This window comes from Sander lucioperca, chromosome 11, assembly GCF_008315115.2.
Source record: "Sander lucioperca isolate FBNREF2018 chromosome 11, SLUC_FBN_1.2, whole genome shotgun sequence".
Taxonomy (NCBI): Eukaryota; Metazoa; Chordata; class Actinopteri; order Perciformes; family Percidae; genus Sander; species Sander lucioperca.
This window is the reverse complement of record NC_050183.1, coordinates 463,563-481,333: the sequence shown is the minus strand read 5'-3', so window position 1 is coordinate 481,333 and position 17,771 is coordinate 463,563. Positions and strand designations below refer to the sequence as shown.

At 39.2% G+C, this 17,771-nt stretch overlaps 1 protein-coding gene across 2 annotated transcripts; it reads right to left on the bottom strand.

Moving 5' to 3' along the window:
* Positions 1–3,256: 3,256 nt before the first annotated feature.
* il12rb1 (interleukin 12 receptor subunit beta 1) lies at positions 3,257–15,536 on the bottom strand. Of its 2 annotated transcripts, none has more exons than XM_036006852.1 (15): positions 15,316–15,536; positions 14,536–14,659; positions 12,690–12,841; positions 12,407–12,549; positions 12,279–12,312; positions 11,368–11,487; positions 10,182–10,258; positions 9,159–9,393; positions 8,887–9,030; positions 8,439–8,537; positions 7,503–7,658; positions 7,079–7,234; positions 6,881–6,950; positions 5,488–5,563; positions 3,257–4,330 (listed from the first exon to the last, which is right to left on the bottom strand). In XM_036006852.1, the coding sequence occupies exons 1-15, from the start codon at positions 15,419–15,421 to the stop codon at positions 3,986–3,988; spliced, it is 2,037 nt and encodes a 678-aa protein (XP_035862745.1). In that variant the 5' UTR covers positions 15,422–15,536; the 3' UTR covers positions 3,257–3,985. The 2 variants fall into 2 exon arrangements, with proteins under 2 accessions (XP_035862745.1, XP_031163124.1); XM_031307264.2 differs by having other exon boundaries at positions 3,257–4,315; positions 15,316–15,534.
* Positions 15,537–17,771: the final 2,235 nt, after the last annotated feature.

The window sequence follows — 17,771 nt, the reverse complement described above, 5'->3', positions numbered from 1 at the left end:
ACGATAGGGAACAACGAAAACACAATGTTTAACGTTAGTGAATATTTTAGACAATAAAAACGGCGAGTTTATGAGTTCGCCACTTGTAAGAGACATGAGAGAGAAGCTCATGAACGCACATGTTGCTACCGGTTGCTACGACAACACAAACAAATTGTTGCTAGTGCGCATGTCCATCGTGAGCCAACCAGCGTTATGGGCCAACAATGCGGAAGAGCTGAGCTCCATGTTTGCTTTATGCACTTTTGACAAGGGGGTAAGCGTCTCCTCACAACCCAAACCTCCTATGGCGCCATTTTGATGCTAATAAGCACTCACCCCTCATTAGCATTCCATTGACTGCCATTCATTTTGACGTCACTTTGACAGCGAATAACTTTACATCTAAAGCGTTTAAAGACTTTATTTGTCCATTGTTTATTTCTAAAGAAACACAACAATGTATAAAAGGCTCCATTACCTTGTACCTCACGTTATGGCTCCGTAGCAGACGTTTTTATAAAAATAGGCTAACAATTGTGTCATGACCACGGGACTTACTTCGCATAGTAGAGGAATTACCGTATAGTACAGGAGAAGCTCGCAGACAGTTTCGACTTACATTAGCTGTTTAAATTTAATTACTAATGTTAACTAACATTTTAGTTAGCAATAATTAGCCTGTGTCCATGTTATCTCCTTACATATACCTACACTCAAGATTGGGAATGATTGAGATTTCTCTTTGCACAGCTACCAGAAGGCTTACAACTTTCAGACAGGTTGCTCACGTCACATTTACGTCGTCTCTCTCAGTTGGAGGCTGCGCAGTAATGCTCGGCGCTCACCGGAAAAGTGCTTCTAACGGCCTTCACTGGTCTCCGTCCAGAGCAACGGGATCTGTTGGTCCATTCTTATATACAGTCTATGGCTTTTGAGCCTTCTCATTGGAATGTACGGGGCTTCCCGCCGAACACTGTATCCAGTTCTCTTAATACATCCATGTTCGTTCGCCCATCACTAGTCCGTAGAAAGAGCAACGTCTGTAGCCTTTGCTCATTAGCGCCACTGCTGTTCAGGAGAAGACTGCAACTAGTGTCGCGAGCACCAGCGCGGGTATAAATAGTCACGGCGATCCCATGACGTCACATTTGTACGCGCCAGCTGGGCTGCGTCCAGTATAATTCTCGCTTTACTGCCCGGTAGCAGTAGCAGCAGAGAGCAGAAGCCAGCAGGCAAGTGTTATTTAAATAAACTCCTGGTGTACTTACAGTACTGTACTGTAGAAGTTTGGTATCATTTCGGGCGTTATTAGTGGGGTAATTTACGAGATACAAACCTGGATCCATTAGCGCCTGCACTAAACTAACCAGCTGATAACGCTAACTCGACCAATGTTCGATCCAGGTGAAATAAGCATGGGGGGTTGTTTGGCTCGAGGTCATGGTGCAAAGGACCCTAGGGTGAAATTACTCCAAACCATCACTTTAAGTATAGGTATACAAATAAATGTTGATAAAATAAGCTCTGGAAACTCAAAGGTTATCCTGAAAATACATGTCCTTACTGTACTTAATGCTGTATCTCTAAGAGTATGGCTATTTTCTTCACCACACATCATGTTTATCAGATGTAAGCAGCGGTCTGTGGTCAGGACTGATTTTAATCTTGATGTGGTGAGAGATAACTGACTGAGAGATAATCTGATTTTCATATGTACTGTAAAACAACAGTGTGGCGTTTTCCTCAGGCAGGCTACAACCAAACAATACAGGTACCAAGTACAATAACTTTTTCTGCAGAGAAATTAAAGTGCAGTGTGGTGGAAAATGCTGAAAGTCCGTCATCACTTCTGAAAAAATGAACATGACATGTTCTAGTTTGAACAAGGTAGATCGAAACACCACAGAAGGTGGTAATGAGTAATCTAGCGCTTCACCTTGCATGAGCTACCTTTTTTTTAAGGTCATTGGATTTTTTTGTGACCACTTCCTGTCATATATTCAACCCCTTGAGAAACTCACAGTTGTGCTGCTCAGCCATCACTCACAATGGTGCTTTGTTTTTTGCAGTTTTAGGTTTCATTTTACAATGACCAACAATGGGCCAGACTCTTTACAGAAAAGCTGATATTTTATTTGCACATTGCTGTTGGAAAAAAAAAAAAAAACTATACTATTTTATTGCGTTTCATGAATTTGATCTAGATGTAGCTGCTAACAAGACCAAGAATCCACAGCTCTCTCAGTCTGTAATGCATATCATAAAATTGTAAATTGTTAAAAGTTGAGGTCCAAAATGAGTTTTTGATCTTTGCAGTCATGGTCAGAGACTGGTGTTATAATAAAATAAAAAAGTTAAACGATCTGTACTCTTCAGAACATTAATATAGCAGTTAACAAATATTTGCGCGAGTGAATATTGGTGCATGTGGCTGTGAAAAAAACTTAAGCATTTCACATATAGGGAAACTGTCTGTGAGAGGCGTGTGGAGGCAATTCCAGCCCGCTGTTGTTGATTTTTTCAGGATCGAGTATAGCCCCTTTAAAGATAAATAATTTACAAATAATGGCAAATTAATTAGAAATTAGAAAGTCCAGTCCTTAGTTTCAATAGTAAAGTCTTACAGTTATTACATGGGAAATTATTATATATTTTTTTATTATTAGATTTAGTGTTTCAGTTTAGGAGTGTTTGCTTGTTAACATTTGCTAACATGCAAAGCGGCACTACACACAAAGTGCATCTGAGCTGATGGTAGTTTTGGAGGTGTTTGAATAAAACTATTGGACATATAACAGTTTGAGCTCTTGATAGTGCTAGATGAAAAGAGAGTTCCCTCTCAATCAAAAATGTTTACCTGCTGGTGGCGCTATACAATAAATAATAACAATAATAATAACTTTACTTATAGAGCACTTTTTAAAACAGAGTTACAAAGTGCTATAGGATAAAATATTCACGTAAATACAAGTGTACATACACACATACATACAAATACATGTCAGGGGATCACCAATTCATTAAGATTTATCTTCTGGGGACCATGAATGTCTGTATAAAATATGCCAATTCATCTAGTAGATATCAAAATATTTCACAGGATAAGTGAAAACTTGACCTGCTGGCAGCACAAAAGGAAAAGTCAGAGCATTACTAAAGTCATTAGGATTCATCCTTTGGTGATCATGAATGTCTGGATGAGATTTCATGTCAATCCATCAAATACACCTACAAATGGTAAAAACTGTAAAAGTCTGAACCAGCATTTGCTATACACAGTTAGAACAAGGTTTATTGATAACGTGCGTTGACAAAGCCAGTGCTTGCTTTCATATACTGGCGTCACCAGCCAAAATTACCATGCATGAACATTAAACAAATATTTTCATCATAAGTAGATACATCAGCATCCTTTTTCAGTTAACATTACAAAAAGACATATACGTTGAAAAAGATGGAACTGTTAGGACCAGAAAAGTTATCGTCCAGTCTTTAGTATAAGTCAACAAATATGTCGACCCTTGATGTGTTTGTGCAATTTTGTGCTATGAGGCAGTAAAAGCAGTTAAATCCATTTTGAGGCCAGTCCAATCTCGTAACCCATCGGCTATCGGTCTGATCTAATTTAGCCACTGGGGGCAACGGACCATTTTTCTGGGGTTCTGGTGTAGCCAGCGGATATCCGGATAACAGATTATCCGGGCCAAGACTTCCTTTTCCGTGTGCCGGGTCTGATTAGCACCTTGAGACGTGAGAATGGAGTTGAAGTTGAGAGACAACGTCTCTATAAACAGACATCTGCTAAATTGTGGTCAGACGATAGCTGATGGGTTCCCAGATTGCATTTCGGCCAATGCGTTCTTCCTCTTTTGCTCGCCACTGTTTACCTACATGCAACCAAAGCCTGCTTAAACATGATTGGTCAATACTACTTGGACTACAAACGGAAAACAGAAACGCTTCCAATACCAAAATCTTGTCCCGTTGCCAAGAGAGATGGAGATCAAGGCGAGTCCGTCTTTACATCAAAGACCAAACCATTCCTGTATATCAGCATAGCGATCTTGTTGTCCAATTGTTCAAGATCCATCATTTCTCCTTCTCTGGAGCTCCTCAGTGCGTCATCTGTAGAGCTGGGATCCAAAGACTGATCACTGGATCCTCCTGACATCCTTGAATCACCCCTCTTGTTCTCCACGTCCTCGTCAGTGCCGTTATCCCACTCTCCTGTGAGGACATCGGTCTCCTCTGCGTCCTCAGGGACAGACTTGCCCTCTGGATGTAGCTGGTGCAGCGTCAGCTCATGCACCTCCTCCTTTCTCTCCAGTGACTCCTGTGGTAGGTCACATTAGCAGAAGACACTTTATTTATTACACAAAAAACTTTATTGTCGTATGCACAGAGAACAAACAGCATTGTACATTATTCTTTGATTGCCATATATTGTGTAAAAAGTACTCAAACTAAATTAAACAAAAACAGAACAGGAGGACAATAACTACAAAAGTGACATGGTTTTAGCAGTACAATGGGTGGAGTTATTACCATCACAAGAACAGTTGACACACTGACTTACTGTACACTCTAACCCTAACCCTTTACTGTAGTGAGGAAATTATCAAAGTTCTGCTTTCCGGTCAATTAACAGTTTGTGGTTCTCTCACATCGTCTTTCGACAGATTCATTTGGGACTTTCCTCCATTTTATTTACTTCCCTGGAAAAAAATTAAATATGTGCAACACATCCAGTCGCATCAGTTGCCTTTCTTTGTCTGTCTTTTACTCTTTCTAATTACTTCAGCCTCCACACACCCAACACACACACATTAGCAAATAAACTCATTTGCTACCTCATTGTCACAGTGTGTAAGGTCAGGATGTTGGCTCTGCCTTTTGCTGTCCTTCATTTCTATTAGTTATTTGCTGTTAAATGTAAAATAATTTAAACATAAAGAAACCATTGCTATATTAACTACAAGATATTTGCACAATTACCTCAAATAAACAAGATTGCATTTTACACCTTTGAGCCACCAGGTTGCTGATTGTAGAACTCATTGCATGATTTGTTCGACATGACAAAATACTTTCCCCTTGATGGCACGTTTCAGTAAATTTGGCACAAAATACGTTTTACTAAATAGTTTTATTCCCGCCACAATTGGAATCTTAAATCTGAGATTGTAGTTTTGTATTTTTAAATTCCACTTAATGTTTTTAATGTTTTATGTTGTGTATGATGTTTTATGCTTTAACTTTTCTTAACTGACAAACTGTGGTTGAAGTCAAAGAAAAATTCCCACCACTGTGGACAATAAAGTTGTACTCTGTTGTACTGTATATCAGTGCAAGTCATTAGCAAAAAGGTAAAAACCGCAAACTTTCCCCCTAGGCACTAGGGCAGACTCTACAGTGAACTTCTACATGACTAAAGGTTCAGCTGTCTGGATTTCAGAAAAAAAACATGCTTAACATCTGCAAGTCCCTGATAAAGCACAGTCTTACCTGACTCTCTGGTTGATAAGGGATGAAATCTGGAATAACCGGTGTCGGCACAGGAGGGAGGATCTTGATTTTGATTCTAAATGTTAGAACAGAGTTAAACTGCATAAAAGCAGCACATAGACTGCACATAGCACTAATGTTCACAAGCTTAAAACCATAAGAGTAATGAATGCACTATGAACACGAAACATTTCTACATAGTGGCTTTAAAGAAGGTCAGAACATGTTACATTCACCACAGCAGTAGGCCTGGCAAACTCGATTCCTTTTAATGATTCGGGTTATTCTGAGTCACTCACTAAACTGATCCGGGTTGTGCGAGTCACTTGAGTCAGTATTATATGCTACATCCAAGGCGAGCTTTTGATTTGGATAAAATGCCATGTTTTCATTTAGAATCTTTTAATTTTATTTGGAAAACGTTATATCCATAAATGTAAATGGTCTGAAAGAAAACCGAATATTCATTTAAAAATTACATGAAATTATATTTTGAAACTTTAATAGGACTGACAAATAAGAAAGCCATCCAGACTCTGAACATTCACAATGACTTACAACCTCTTTAATGTAAATTCCATGCGCCCCTTTTTCATGTATGTATGTATGCATTTAATGTTTTCAATGTGTATGTGTATCTGTACTTGAATAATAAAGTTTTCTGAAGACAAAAAAAAACATGAGTTGTCGGCGAGGTGAGCCGAAAATGCAATTAGGTCTGCTCGACCTAATTGCATTTTAACATACTACATTTATACACCAAGCCTACAGTAGGCCTAGCTAGGCTACGTGCAGAACATTGTATGTTATTTCAGAAGTGAAAGAATGGCTTTTGTTGTGGATTTGCTTTACTCTGAGCTCAAGGAGAGACTTCACTCGCTCGTCTGAATCAGATCCACTCATATAGCTGGCTGATTAGTGCGAGAACTCATGAATTCCCGACAACTCACGAGCCCTCGTTGACTCGTGAATCCCATGGTCTGCGAGCTTCCGGCTCTGAGTCTGCGGGTCAGGACTGTCTCTCTGCTCACTCAGGCGCTTGAGTTGACTTGTGGAGTTGTTGTTGCCTACGAAATTGTAAGTTATAAAGCTTTTTGCAGCTAAGATGGCTAGCATAGTAGAAGCTAATGTTGCAAGAGGTTTGTGTGTGGCGCTGTTATCATTTTAGATTGAATTGTAGTAGGACTCAACTGAAACGGGTTAATGATACTAGAGACTCGTGAGTCGATTTAAAGACTCGGGTTAAAGATCTGATTGAATCACGACTCGAACAGGTTTACATAGCAAGTAGTCTTACTGTGAGTCAGCTTTCAGTCCTCATGCATACTTTGTTAGGTTTATTATTCATTTGTATCTCAAACTGTAGAATATTTACAGGAGGGGTTGCACCTACCTCTTAAAGATACAGGTGCACATTGTTGTCATCAAAAAGAACAGAAACAGCAAGCCAAGACTCCACCACACTAATTTCAGGGAAAAAAGGAAAACTTAGTTTGCACCAACATGTTGAAAAACTGACATTGATTTTGACATTGACATTGACTTGTCTCCATCTTTCAAAAACAACAACTACAAAGCTGTTTTAGGATACCATTCACAGGCTTCTCTGGCAGCGTGTTGATCGTCACTGTGGCTTCAGGTCCTTTCCCCACTCGTGTCACTCCAACCAGGCTGATGTTGTATTTCATACCTGGTGCCAAGTTTTCCAGACGGTATTTCATCAGTGAAGCTGATATGTTAACGCACTCTGATGAAATTAGATGTGGAAAAACTTTCAGAAAGTCACACACTGCTGTCATCACAGTCAAACATAAGTGTATTTGTTATTGGTGGTTAATTTTCTCACATGCTGTAAGTGGAAGTTAGTTCAAAAGTATCAAAAGTTGGTGAGATATTGTACATTTGCAATAAAATAAATGATCATACATTAAAGTAAATTTGTTCTCTTTCATTCAGCTCTACAAAACTTTTAGCTTTGCAAAAAGCTACAGATGAGTAAAAAAAAGGACTTGCACCTTTCAACACATTCTGTGAGCTGATTTTCACGCTGCAGAGGCCGTAGTGCGTGAGGAAACCTTGCTGGTCTACAAGAGGAATCGCTTTCCAAGACAAGTTAACAGAAGTGTGTGTTTCACTAAAAGAAATTAAGTCCTGAGGTTCTCTGAGTGGAACTGGAGAGAAAAAGAAAAATGTAGGTTTAAAACAACTTTATCTTCTTCTTCAGTATGTGGAGGCACACTTAGCTGTGCTCTATGACCTCGATGCACCGACCTGCACTGGATCAGCACCATAACTCATAAATACCCTGGCAACTCTTTCACAGTCATGTAAAGTACATAAAAGGATGGTCCCAATCAGGTCCACACATTGGGATGAGAAGTACAGATTTTAAATTAGAAATGGACAAAGACAAGCTTATTATTGGCCAACACTTGATGGTTCCCAGAGGATGAATCCTTATGACATTGATGAAGGCCTGACTTTTCCTCTAAGTTTTTTGACATTTGTGGGTTTTTTTGTGAATTGTCTCGACAACAAGCCTACTGGTTGGTTTACCATGACATTTGGATCAGACATTCATGTCTCCCTTGGGATGAATTCTAATAACTTTGGTGATCTCTTAACTTTCTATCTATCATCAAGTCAAAATTCAAATTTGTCAAATACTGTGGTTTAATACCTGCAGGGCTAATGACTTTACCATCAACTGTACAATGAGTACCGGTGTATTGGTTTAGTGCTAATCGGCAAATGTTAGCTTGCTAACATGCTAAACTAAGATAGTGAACCTTCCTGCTAAACATTAGCATGTTAGCATTGTCAATGCAGCCTGCTATCATGATGATGTTAGCATTTAATTCAAAGCGCTGCTGTGTCTAAGCACAGCCTCACAGAGCTGCTAGCATGGCTGCAGAATCCACTGTATTCAAATCTAAATTAAAGACACTTACCACCCTCCTTTTCATAAAAGATGCACATTTTAACTGTCTGTGGTTTCCCATCATCACATCTGTGTTCAAAGTAAAGGTAGCGAACATAGTCCTTTATTTCTGTAACAGAAACAGATTTATAGTTTTCCTTGCACAGAAAATATTTGTAATACAAGTGTGTCACAACATTAGCAGACAAACAGCAGCTACCTATTTTATTATCTTCGCCGTGGAGGTATAAAAAAGGAAATAGTAAAATTTATGTTTTTGTATCTGTATGTCCTAAAACGTCAATGACATTTGGTGCTAAATTAGTGCAATCATTTTGTGTAGGCCTACTGATTTGTTGAATCCACTATGTATAAGTTTCCATGTCTTGTTTTTGGTTTTTATCTTCTCCATTGTCTTTAGCCCTCTGTGGCCGAGGTGCTGAAGCTGTGTGGTTAAAAGCGTTTTAACTTCAACTTACTCCTTCTTATTTGCTTCGCTTTTTTCTTCTTCCTTCCCGTTAATGTGATCACATTTTTTGGCATGGAATCCCCATCTTGAAGCTCGTACAACTCAAGGCAAGTTGTCCTATTTAATGTTTCATTCAGTAATGTTTTGTCACAAACTGCAAAAAAGAAAAGAAATTAAATACCAGCCTTTAAGTTCGACTGAAGGATACATAAACATGAGATGTGACACATTCAAGCGCACACACACACACACACACACACACACACACACACTTTGGCCTACTTTTTAAATCTGCAGCGAGTTCGGCTGGAACTTGTACGATTGCTCGTGGAGAATACCCTGCTGCGTTTTTGGCGATAACAGAGATATTGACAGCAGAGAACGAGACATAAGTGGTGTGTGTATTTTGAGGTGTGATTATGGGATATCTGTTTTTCTGACAATGACATCCATGAGAAGACTGTGTGTCGGTCAGGCTGTAATTCACTCCACTGGCTGCAGCTGCATGTGGCATCGGCTGGACAGCAAAAGAGACAAAGACAGCAAACTGAACAAAGCAGAAGTTTACACAGAGAAACCGCAAAAATCTGCAAAATGCAAGGTTTATGTACAAGGTTTCAAAGCAGCGAGTCATTGGTGAGATGCAACATTGTCAAATTGTTAAAGTCTCCTAAGTTGTGCGTGCTGCTTTCAGTGCAAATAAACATTTCTCATCAAATTGTCTGTTTTAAAATACAACATGGTCATACTTGGTGCATATTTGGCCGTACTTGGAGATAATATAAGATTAGATAAGATTATATATTATTCAAACTTCAAAATTTGATTTTTTCCCTCTATTTGGCCAAATGCCTGCTCGACAATAACAAAACAAAACAAAAATTAAATGTCAAGGAAACCTGAAGCTGACGTTTTTGTGTAATAAGTACAAAATGGACCCAATAATAATTACACATAATAGTGTTGCTCAATAATCTTAAAAGCAATTCAGTTGCAGTCAAATTTGAAATGCTTAATGCCATCTTTTTCTCTAATATATAAAAAGTTTACCCAAGTACACTGTGAACATGAGGAATTTACAGTTGTACATATAGACTGTAATAAAAATACTCTCCAGGATTTCTAGTTGAAATGGAATGCATTACTATTGTCCTATTTGGGACCATTTGATGGCAGCGCATGTTTGCACAATATGTGAGAAAGTTAGTATGTGCTTGTGAAAAGTAAAACAAAATGAAATGTGCGTTAGTCTAATCTGGACCCACAAGTGTGAACGTGTTGGTGTTGTTTTCTCGTCACGCTTACCTTCCATGTTAACATCACCTTTCGAGTGCCATTTAAAAGTATTGTTGCCATGGTAACTTCAGGTTTTTGTTCAAGCTCTGCAAAAAAAACAAATATTATTGAGCAGGCTATTTACTGTATGTTGAGTGATTTTAATCCCAGTTTGAGTCAACAAAAAAAATTGTGTTTAGAGTGAAATACATCTTAAAGCTGTTAACGTGTGCACTGTACCATCTCCAAAAGCAGGAAAGAGGCACCCGTATGCATTTTGAGAAATGTAAAATAATGTAAGGTGTTGGGGTAGGAGTGGTGAGGACTCATATTTCTAACTATGCTAAATATAGCATATTTGAGTTTGGATTTATGATATTGAGTGTGCACAAACCATTTCAGGCCAGTAATCAGACCTGACACCTCAGTATAGAAAATCAGTTACAGATATCAGTAGGGTTGGGTATCGTTTGGAGTTTTTCCGATACCGGTGCTAAAACGATACTTTTAAAACGATGCCGATGCCTAAACAGTGCCTGAACCGGTGCCTGAACAAAAATATATATATTTATAATGTATATAATATAAAATATTTTGATAGCTTAATAGTTGCTAGTTGATAGATTAAACTTTTGCCGTATCCAGTTGGAAAAACTCCGAACACATCTTCCTTTTTTGAGAATGAGTGCCGTTCTTTGTTCTTTTCTCAAAGAAAAGCTTAACTCCAAGTCTTCCAGAAGACCGCTGTTCCCAGCAGCAGCAGCCATAAGCCCGCCTACTGACTCTATACACGATGTGATTGGCCTGACCAGAGTTTGGTTTTTCCAGCTCGCAAGCCAACGGAGAGTGCCTAGACCCCCCTGGCTGCAAATTAAATTTGCATCTGGATTTCTAGGCTAGGAATCCTCTACAGGGAAATACAGTCACACTTTACACCGCTTAACGTAAGCTGTCAGCATTTTAACCATTGTGTTTAATCCAGCTACTAGCTAACAGTAACGTAGCGTCCTGTGCAGCGATGCTTCTGAAAAAAAAAAAGTCAGGCACCGAAATTTTCGTTCTTATTCGGTCTCGTTACTACCGTTTACGTCGGATCCGGTGCCCTATTGGCACCGCGTTTCGGTACCCAACCCTAGATATCAGTCAGTCTTCTCTGTTGAAGTGACATTTGGTGATTTGTGAAAACAAATTATTTCAATAAAAACTATGACTTCACCTGCAGGAACAGTCACATCTGACCAGCCGCTCCACAGTGGGTTTCGGGCATGAGTGGACCGATGTCTGATTTGAACCTTGTAAGCTGAATCCTTCAACAGATTCTCAACAGTGGCATTGTCTGTTCAGATAAATAGAAAAACAGGCATTTCATAAATTTTACATTTAAAAAAATCTTGTGATTCTTATGTTTTTCCTATCGACAACCGATCCCATGAAAAGATCAAAGCCCACAATGAAGTAAACCTACTTCCAAAATCTGATATATGTTATTCTGCTGTTGTCCAAAAGTTATAAAAAATTGAAAAACATCAGTGAACCTCAATGCAATGCAGTGTGACATCTTCCTTCTTTACAATCAACCGAGGCGCTGCAGTTTATTTTGAGTCAATCCCACATTCACTGTCCCGCTGCAGTAAATATTCACTTGTGCATTTTAGGCCATGGCTGAAAATAATCCAGAAAATGCACTATTAACGTTTGTAAAAGACTACAGTGCCCAGCTGTTTTACTGAGCATTTAAATAAAGAAGAAAAAAAATGAAACTATGTGTTTGTGATCGACTTACATCTTCAGTAGGACACTGACCGGGTCAGAAGTATTGAGGGATAGACTAACAAACTATTAGTGTGGGGCTTTTCATGGGATAGAATAACACCAGCCCTATCCTTACAGCCACTTCTATCTCAGCATTAGGAGAACTTATGTAGAGTATTCAGAAAGCAAGTTTTAAAACTTGGTCCGCAGTAATGTAAATATGAGAATTGAAATTAGTGGGCTAAAACCAAAACATACTAAACCACTGGTATGACCTTTAGTGTATCTCAGTAAAACAAACAATAAAAAACAATGCTGAAAGAACTTTTCTTTCAAAAGACTTACAGAATTACAAAGACATAAGAAACTACTCACATTCTAAATTGTTACTGGTGGTATTTGTTATTCTCTGTAACAGCAGAAAAGATAAAAGGTTAAATATCGTACTTTATGTAGAACAACAGCTTTAGATACATTCAATTTGGTAACATAATATGCCTCACTTTTTCCCATGATTCTGAGGGGTTGTCATTTCGTTGGAACTGGATCTCAGCTAAAGCTGGATGCTCCTCTTCAGCACTCCATCTTAAGCTGAGATTGTTTTTTAACCAGGACATGAAAATATTTCGTGGTGCTGCATACTTAACTGTTGAGGAAATGCAACAATATTTTGTGAATGATGACTTTATTTATAGTAAAATTCTCAGTGAACTTGTCACTTAAAAAGGAGAACAGTGTGTTTTAATCTTGCATGTAATTGGGTGAAATGAGAGGAGCATCCAGTACCTGTGTCCCTGAGTACAACAGACCTATAGGGTGACGTGCAGCTGGAGTTTCCTGTGCGAGCTTCCACCCAAATGTGAACAGGACGATACTGGATAAGCTGCTCCTCGTTGACCTGAGACCAGGTCTGCTTAATGTTCCTAATTTTTGTTTTACTGCGGGTGAATATGTAGAGCTTTGAGTACATTGAAAACAGCAGAAACACATATCCCATGTCCTCAGCATTATTCTAAAGGTGTATAATATGAACCCCCTTCAGTTTTTCCCATTTCTTTCCCTTAAGGTATTTAAGATTGTTACAAACAGCCAGCCTGAGACTGTCCTGCCCCTAAAAACAACCCATAGGTTGTTTGTACAGTCAGCTTATTACGTTTATTGTGGCAGCGACCTTTAGTGGGAATAGCAATTATAACGGGAGCAAAGGAGGAAGTCAGGTGATGTAGTATAAAGAGCGACAAAGTCTGTGTATAAGTTACATACGTAATTACGTCACATACGTCGTATGTTACTGAAGTTTTGTAACAAACTTACTTATTTTAACCCAAATCATGATCTTTTCCTAAACCTAACCAACTAGTTTTGTTGCCTAAATCTAAACAAACTGTGACTGTTTCACAAGGTTAACCATGTGTTTAAAACTGTGAGCGTTACATTTAGGTATGAGGCCGTATTGCTCTCCTGCCACCAATTGGGGTGCTTATTTAGGAAGCACTCCAGTGAGTGGCAGTAGCTTGGTCCGTGGGGAGTTGGGTTGGGAACCGGAGGGTCGCTGGTTCAAATCCCCATACGGACCAAAGTACGGAGCGTGGACTGGTAGCTGGAGAGGTGCCAGTTCACCTTCTGGGCACTGCCAAGGTGCTCTTGAGCAAGGCACCGAACCCCCCAACTGCTCGGGGCACCTGTCCACCAGTCGCAGCCCCCTCACTCTGAAATCTCTCCATTTGTGCATGTAGAGGTCCTGAGCATGTGTGTATTTCAGGCCTGTGTGTAGTGTGTTCTAACAACAGAGTGAAACAATTGTAATCCCCCCCCCGGGGAACATTACATTACATGTCATTTAGCTGACGCTTTTATCCAAAGCGACTTACAATTGCTATATGTCAGAGGCCGCACGCCTCTGGAGCAACTAGGGGTTAAGTGTCTTGCTCAGGGACACATTGGTTGATGTATTGCAGTGGGAATGGAACCCAGATCTCCCACACCAAAGGCATATGTCAATCAATAAATCAATAAATTATAATTATATTATTATTGTTGGCTAGCCTGACTCTGTCCAAAGATAAGTTCCTTACAAACTGACCACAGCAAGTCAGAGTTGGTAATCACGCCTCCACCCCCCCCATCTTAAACACGGGAGCCTGAGCTCTATGCTCTTCACACTCTTCACCCACCCTCAGAGACTGCTGCTGTACAATTTATAAACAAAGATTCAGCATCTGTCTATGATAACCTTCACAAATTTGTAAATATGTACATTTTATTTAACTAGTGCATTTTATCTATTTATTTTCAAAGTAATTTTGTACTTGCACAAGCGTAATTTTTTAAATAATACGCTGGTACTGCTGTTTTGCTGCTACTACTCTTTCCTGGTACTGCTTTTATTTATTTGATATATTTTTAACTACACTGTGAGAGGTCATGAAGACTTCATGACTATACCTGTACCTGAATATCATGACAATAAAGATCATTCTGATTCTGAGAGGACCGAATGTTTTCACTGTGTTTAGCAATACACATTCACAAAATATGAAAAAAATGAAAGAAAGAAAGTCATCATAGACATGTTGCTGGTTGAGTAGATGTTACCACTTTTCAAATATTTTAGCTCAAACACAATACTCACTTAAAGTTAAGGTCAAATGTCACATCGCTCTCAGTCGTATTCATGCTCCATTCACACATGTAAACAGACTCATTAGCCTTTCTTCTGAAGCACTCAGGACTGGAAGGAGCCTCACATGCTGACCCTTAGGCGTAAGACATTTCAAAATGATCTAATTTATTAAGTTTACTGAGTCTAGAAATAAACAAAGACATTTTCTTCAGCAACAAATCCAAAGCAGAAATGTGAAAGACTGCAGCTGCAGTTTTCTTAATTCATTTAACCTTTTATACTGTCAATCCACTTCACCTCTCGATGATATTCTTTTCACTTTCTTATTTTATTTCAGCTCTACTGTGAAGCACTTACATACATGATACATTATACAGACAAGGTTAGAGGTTTGGCATTTGGTCAATCAGTCCAAACACTGAACCCCTCAGTCTCCTTGTACTGAGCAAAATCAAGCTCAAAACAGAAAAAAGGCATCCTATTTATAAAAAAACAAACAATAACCCAACAATATGTGAAATATCAGTCTGAACAAAGGTATCAAGGCTGGCACTTCAATGCGGATGCAATCTGTAAGTGAAAACCACATGATGCTGATAAGCTAACCATCATTTTGTGGCTGATGTTTAACTTTTTAAGCAATTGTCCCTTTCATTTTTTCAGTTTGTTTATTCGTGATTATTATTCTATACTGTGTTTTGATGTGATCAGATAGAGGTTAACAATAAAAACTACCATGATGTTACTTAAGTGAAGTAAGAAAAGAAAAGATAAAGGGTATTTATTTACCTTTGCTGACAGCTGTAAGGAAAATAAACACAACAGCGTATTTATATAGTGAACTCCAGCCTTTCAGTGTTTCCATGAGGTATTGTGGAAAGTCTCGAAGGCCCATTTTTCAGTGTGTGAGTCCATGTATTCAACCTGGCTTCATGTAACTCAGTTGTCTTTCTCAGAAATGTCAGAGAAGTTTCACGTCCCTCAGGTTATATGAGCTACAGCAAAAACCACAAGTGTCAGGGGCGGGGGGAGGTTTGTGTTCGACAAACTGGCAGACAGACACAGTCTTTCAGTCATTCCGAAAGTGATAACTCTTTCAAGTCATTTTGTTGATTTTTTTCGGGTTTTTTTAAGTTCAAAGTTTAAGTTTAAGTTTTTGTTCAAAGTCAAATTGAAGGAGACTCTAGAAACTATAGCAACAGAGTTCAGACACCTATATCTGTCTGGTGTTTCTATGTCTGCCACTAAGTGAGCTGCATCCGATCATCAAACCATCATGATGGGAGAGAGGAGTTTGTCCAAGTCCAAGAAGTTTGGAGCAGCACGTGAATAAGTATAATTTACAGCGGACCCAAAGTATTTAACTTTCAGTATATTCAGTAATGTCTGAAAGCTGTAAATAACTGCAGAGTTGAATGTTGATTCTTGGTGGATTTTTCAGGACAGTAGTCTGGATCAACAGAAATACATTTGCAGGATTTAAGCCTGACATCCAGTGCGTGGCTCTCGCACCGGATGTCAGGCTTTGTCCCTCACCTTCCACTCTCTGTGTGTTGCTGTTCTCAAAATCCTTTCGCTTCGGGAAACAACAACAAACTTTGAGCTAGCAAGCCACACGCTGAAAATGGTTTTGAAGAAAATTTGAATCGTGCAATAAGCCAGGCCTGGTTCTTTCGGGGAATGATTGTTAAGATTTACAAAAAATATGTTTACGGCATTTACTATCTAACTGGGACGTTTTGGGACCGATTGGTAGGGATTTCCATGGACGAAGTAGGCTACACACGACGATACAGTGGTAAGAGCAAATTATGATACAGTGGTAAGAGCAAATTATGTCTAACCGTGTATCCAACTAATTTATATAACTCATGTTACTGTGAGCAGTTAACTTAATTTAATATTGTATGTGGTACTTTCTTTTGCGAGGTGCAAATGTTCTAACAAAACAAGTTCCTTCCCGAGACTATTTTGTGGAGCCACAGTCACTGCGTCCGGAGCTTAGAACCGCCCAAGACGATTGTGATTGGTTTAAAGAAATGCAAACAACCCAGTGTGTTTTTTTCTCCTATCCCAGATTGTATGTGTGGTGTAGCCAGACCTTACCCCACAGCACTGTGGAGATAGGTCTGGCAATGCGAGATTAGCAGGACAGTGACGTTTTAATGAATAAAACTGGTGTCATTTAATTCAATGTTGATATCAAAAATATATCTTGAAGGTCTTGCACCAGTGACCTCAGACAGGATAAAGGAGGAGAAGGTTAGGACAGCACATATAGTTCAGGTTTCCATGCTGAAATTGATTGTAGACATACTGGCCCTCATTTATCAACCCAACGTAGAAACCAGCGCAAATATGAGCGCAGAAATCATCTTACAACAGGCTACACATGTGATTCATGAAACGTTCGTATCACACCAATCAGAGCGTAAGAATGGTCGTACATTGATAAATGCAGCGGCTGGAAACAATCGTAATTTAAATATCACGCCCAAATATATTCTCGGTTTTGAGGCCTCGTCCCTACAATTTACAACATGGCGAGACGTAATCCGCCTGAGAAGCGGCACTTTTCAGAGGTGGAGATTGAAACCCTTATATCTCAGGTTCATTTGCACCAACGTGTGTACTATTTAGCATGAAAAGAAAGAATGCGGAATGGAAAGAGATCACTGATGCAGTGAACAGTGTTGCCGTAGTAAATCGGACTCCAGCTGAAGTTTATTTAATTTATACATCCTTGACATATGTATGCTATAGTCCTAATAGTAATATACAGGCTTATATTGCAATCTCTTAGGCCTACATGGTGTACCTATATTTAAATAAACACACAGTAGCAGAGTTTATGCAGTGTCTTTTATTTTACTCGTGTTTTTTTCATGAGTCAGAACCAGGCAACAGCTGTGAGGGAGAGCGCGTGTCCTCCGCCCCCTGTGCTGGACCACCACCCTGACCCTGTCTCCTGACAGCAGAGGGGCTGGAAAAACTAGCCGAAATAACTCGGTCAATAGCAGAAATAAATCGTTCACTTGTGGCCATTAACAACACTTTAAAAGAGAAACAAAAACCTGAAGAATAAATAAAAATGTGAATCGTCATGTTTCCTGTATTGAGTAGGCTATCATTGCCAAACATAACACTATACCTTTTAAAAACGAGGAATACTATCCTGTCTCCTTGGTATAGCCCCCAGTTGGGGCAGTTGGTTGCTGGACACTGCTCTCTGGGCATCGGGTCAT

Coding starts and splice junctions, on each gene's coding strand:
- il12rb1 (XM_036006852.1), bottom strand. CDS start 15,421: ATGGGCCTTCGAGACTTTCCACAATACCTCATGGAAACACTGAAAGGC. Junction 12,313..12,406: donor CCTCAGAATCATGGGAAAAA/GTGAGGCATATT, acceptor CTGCTGTTACAG/AGAATAACAAATACCACCAG. Junction 4,331..5,487: donor CTTATCAACCAGAGAGTCAG/GTAAGACTGTGC, acceptor GTCTTCTGCTAA/TGTGACCTACCACAGGAGTC.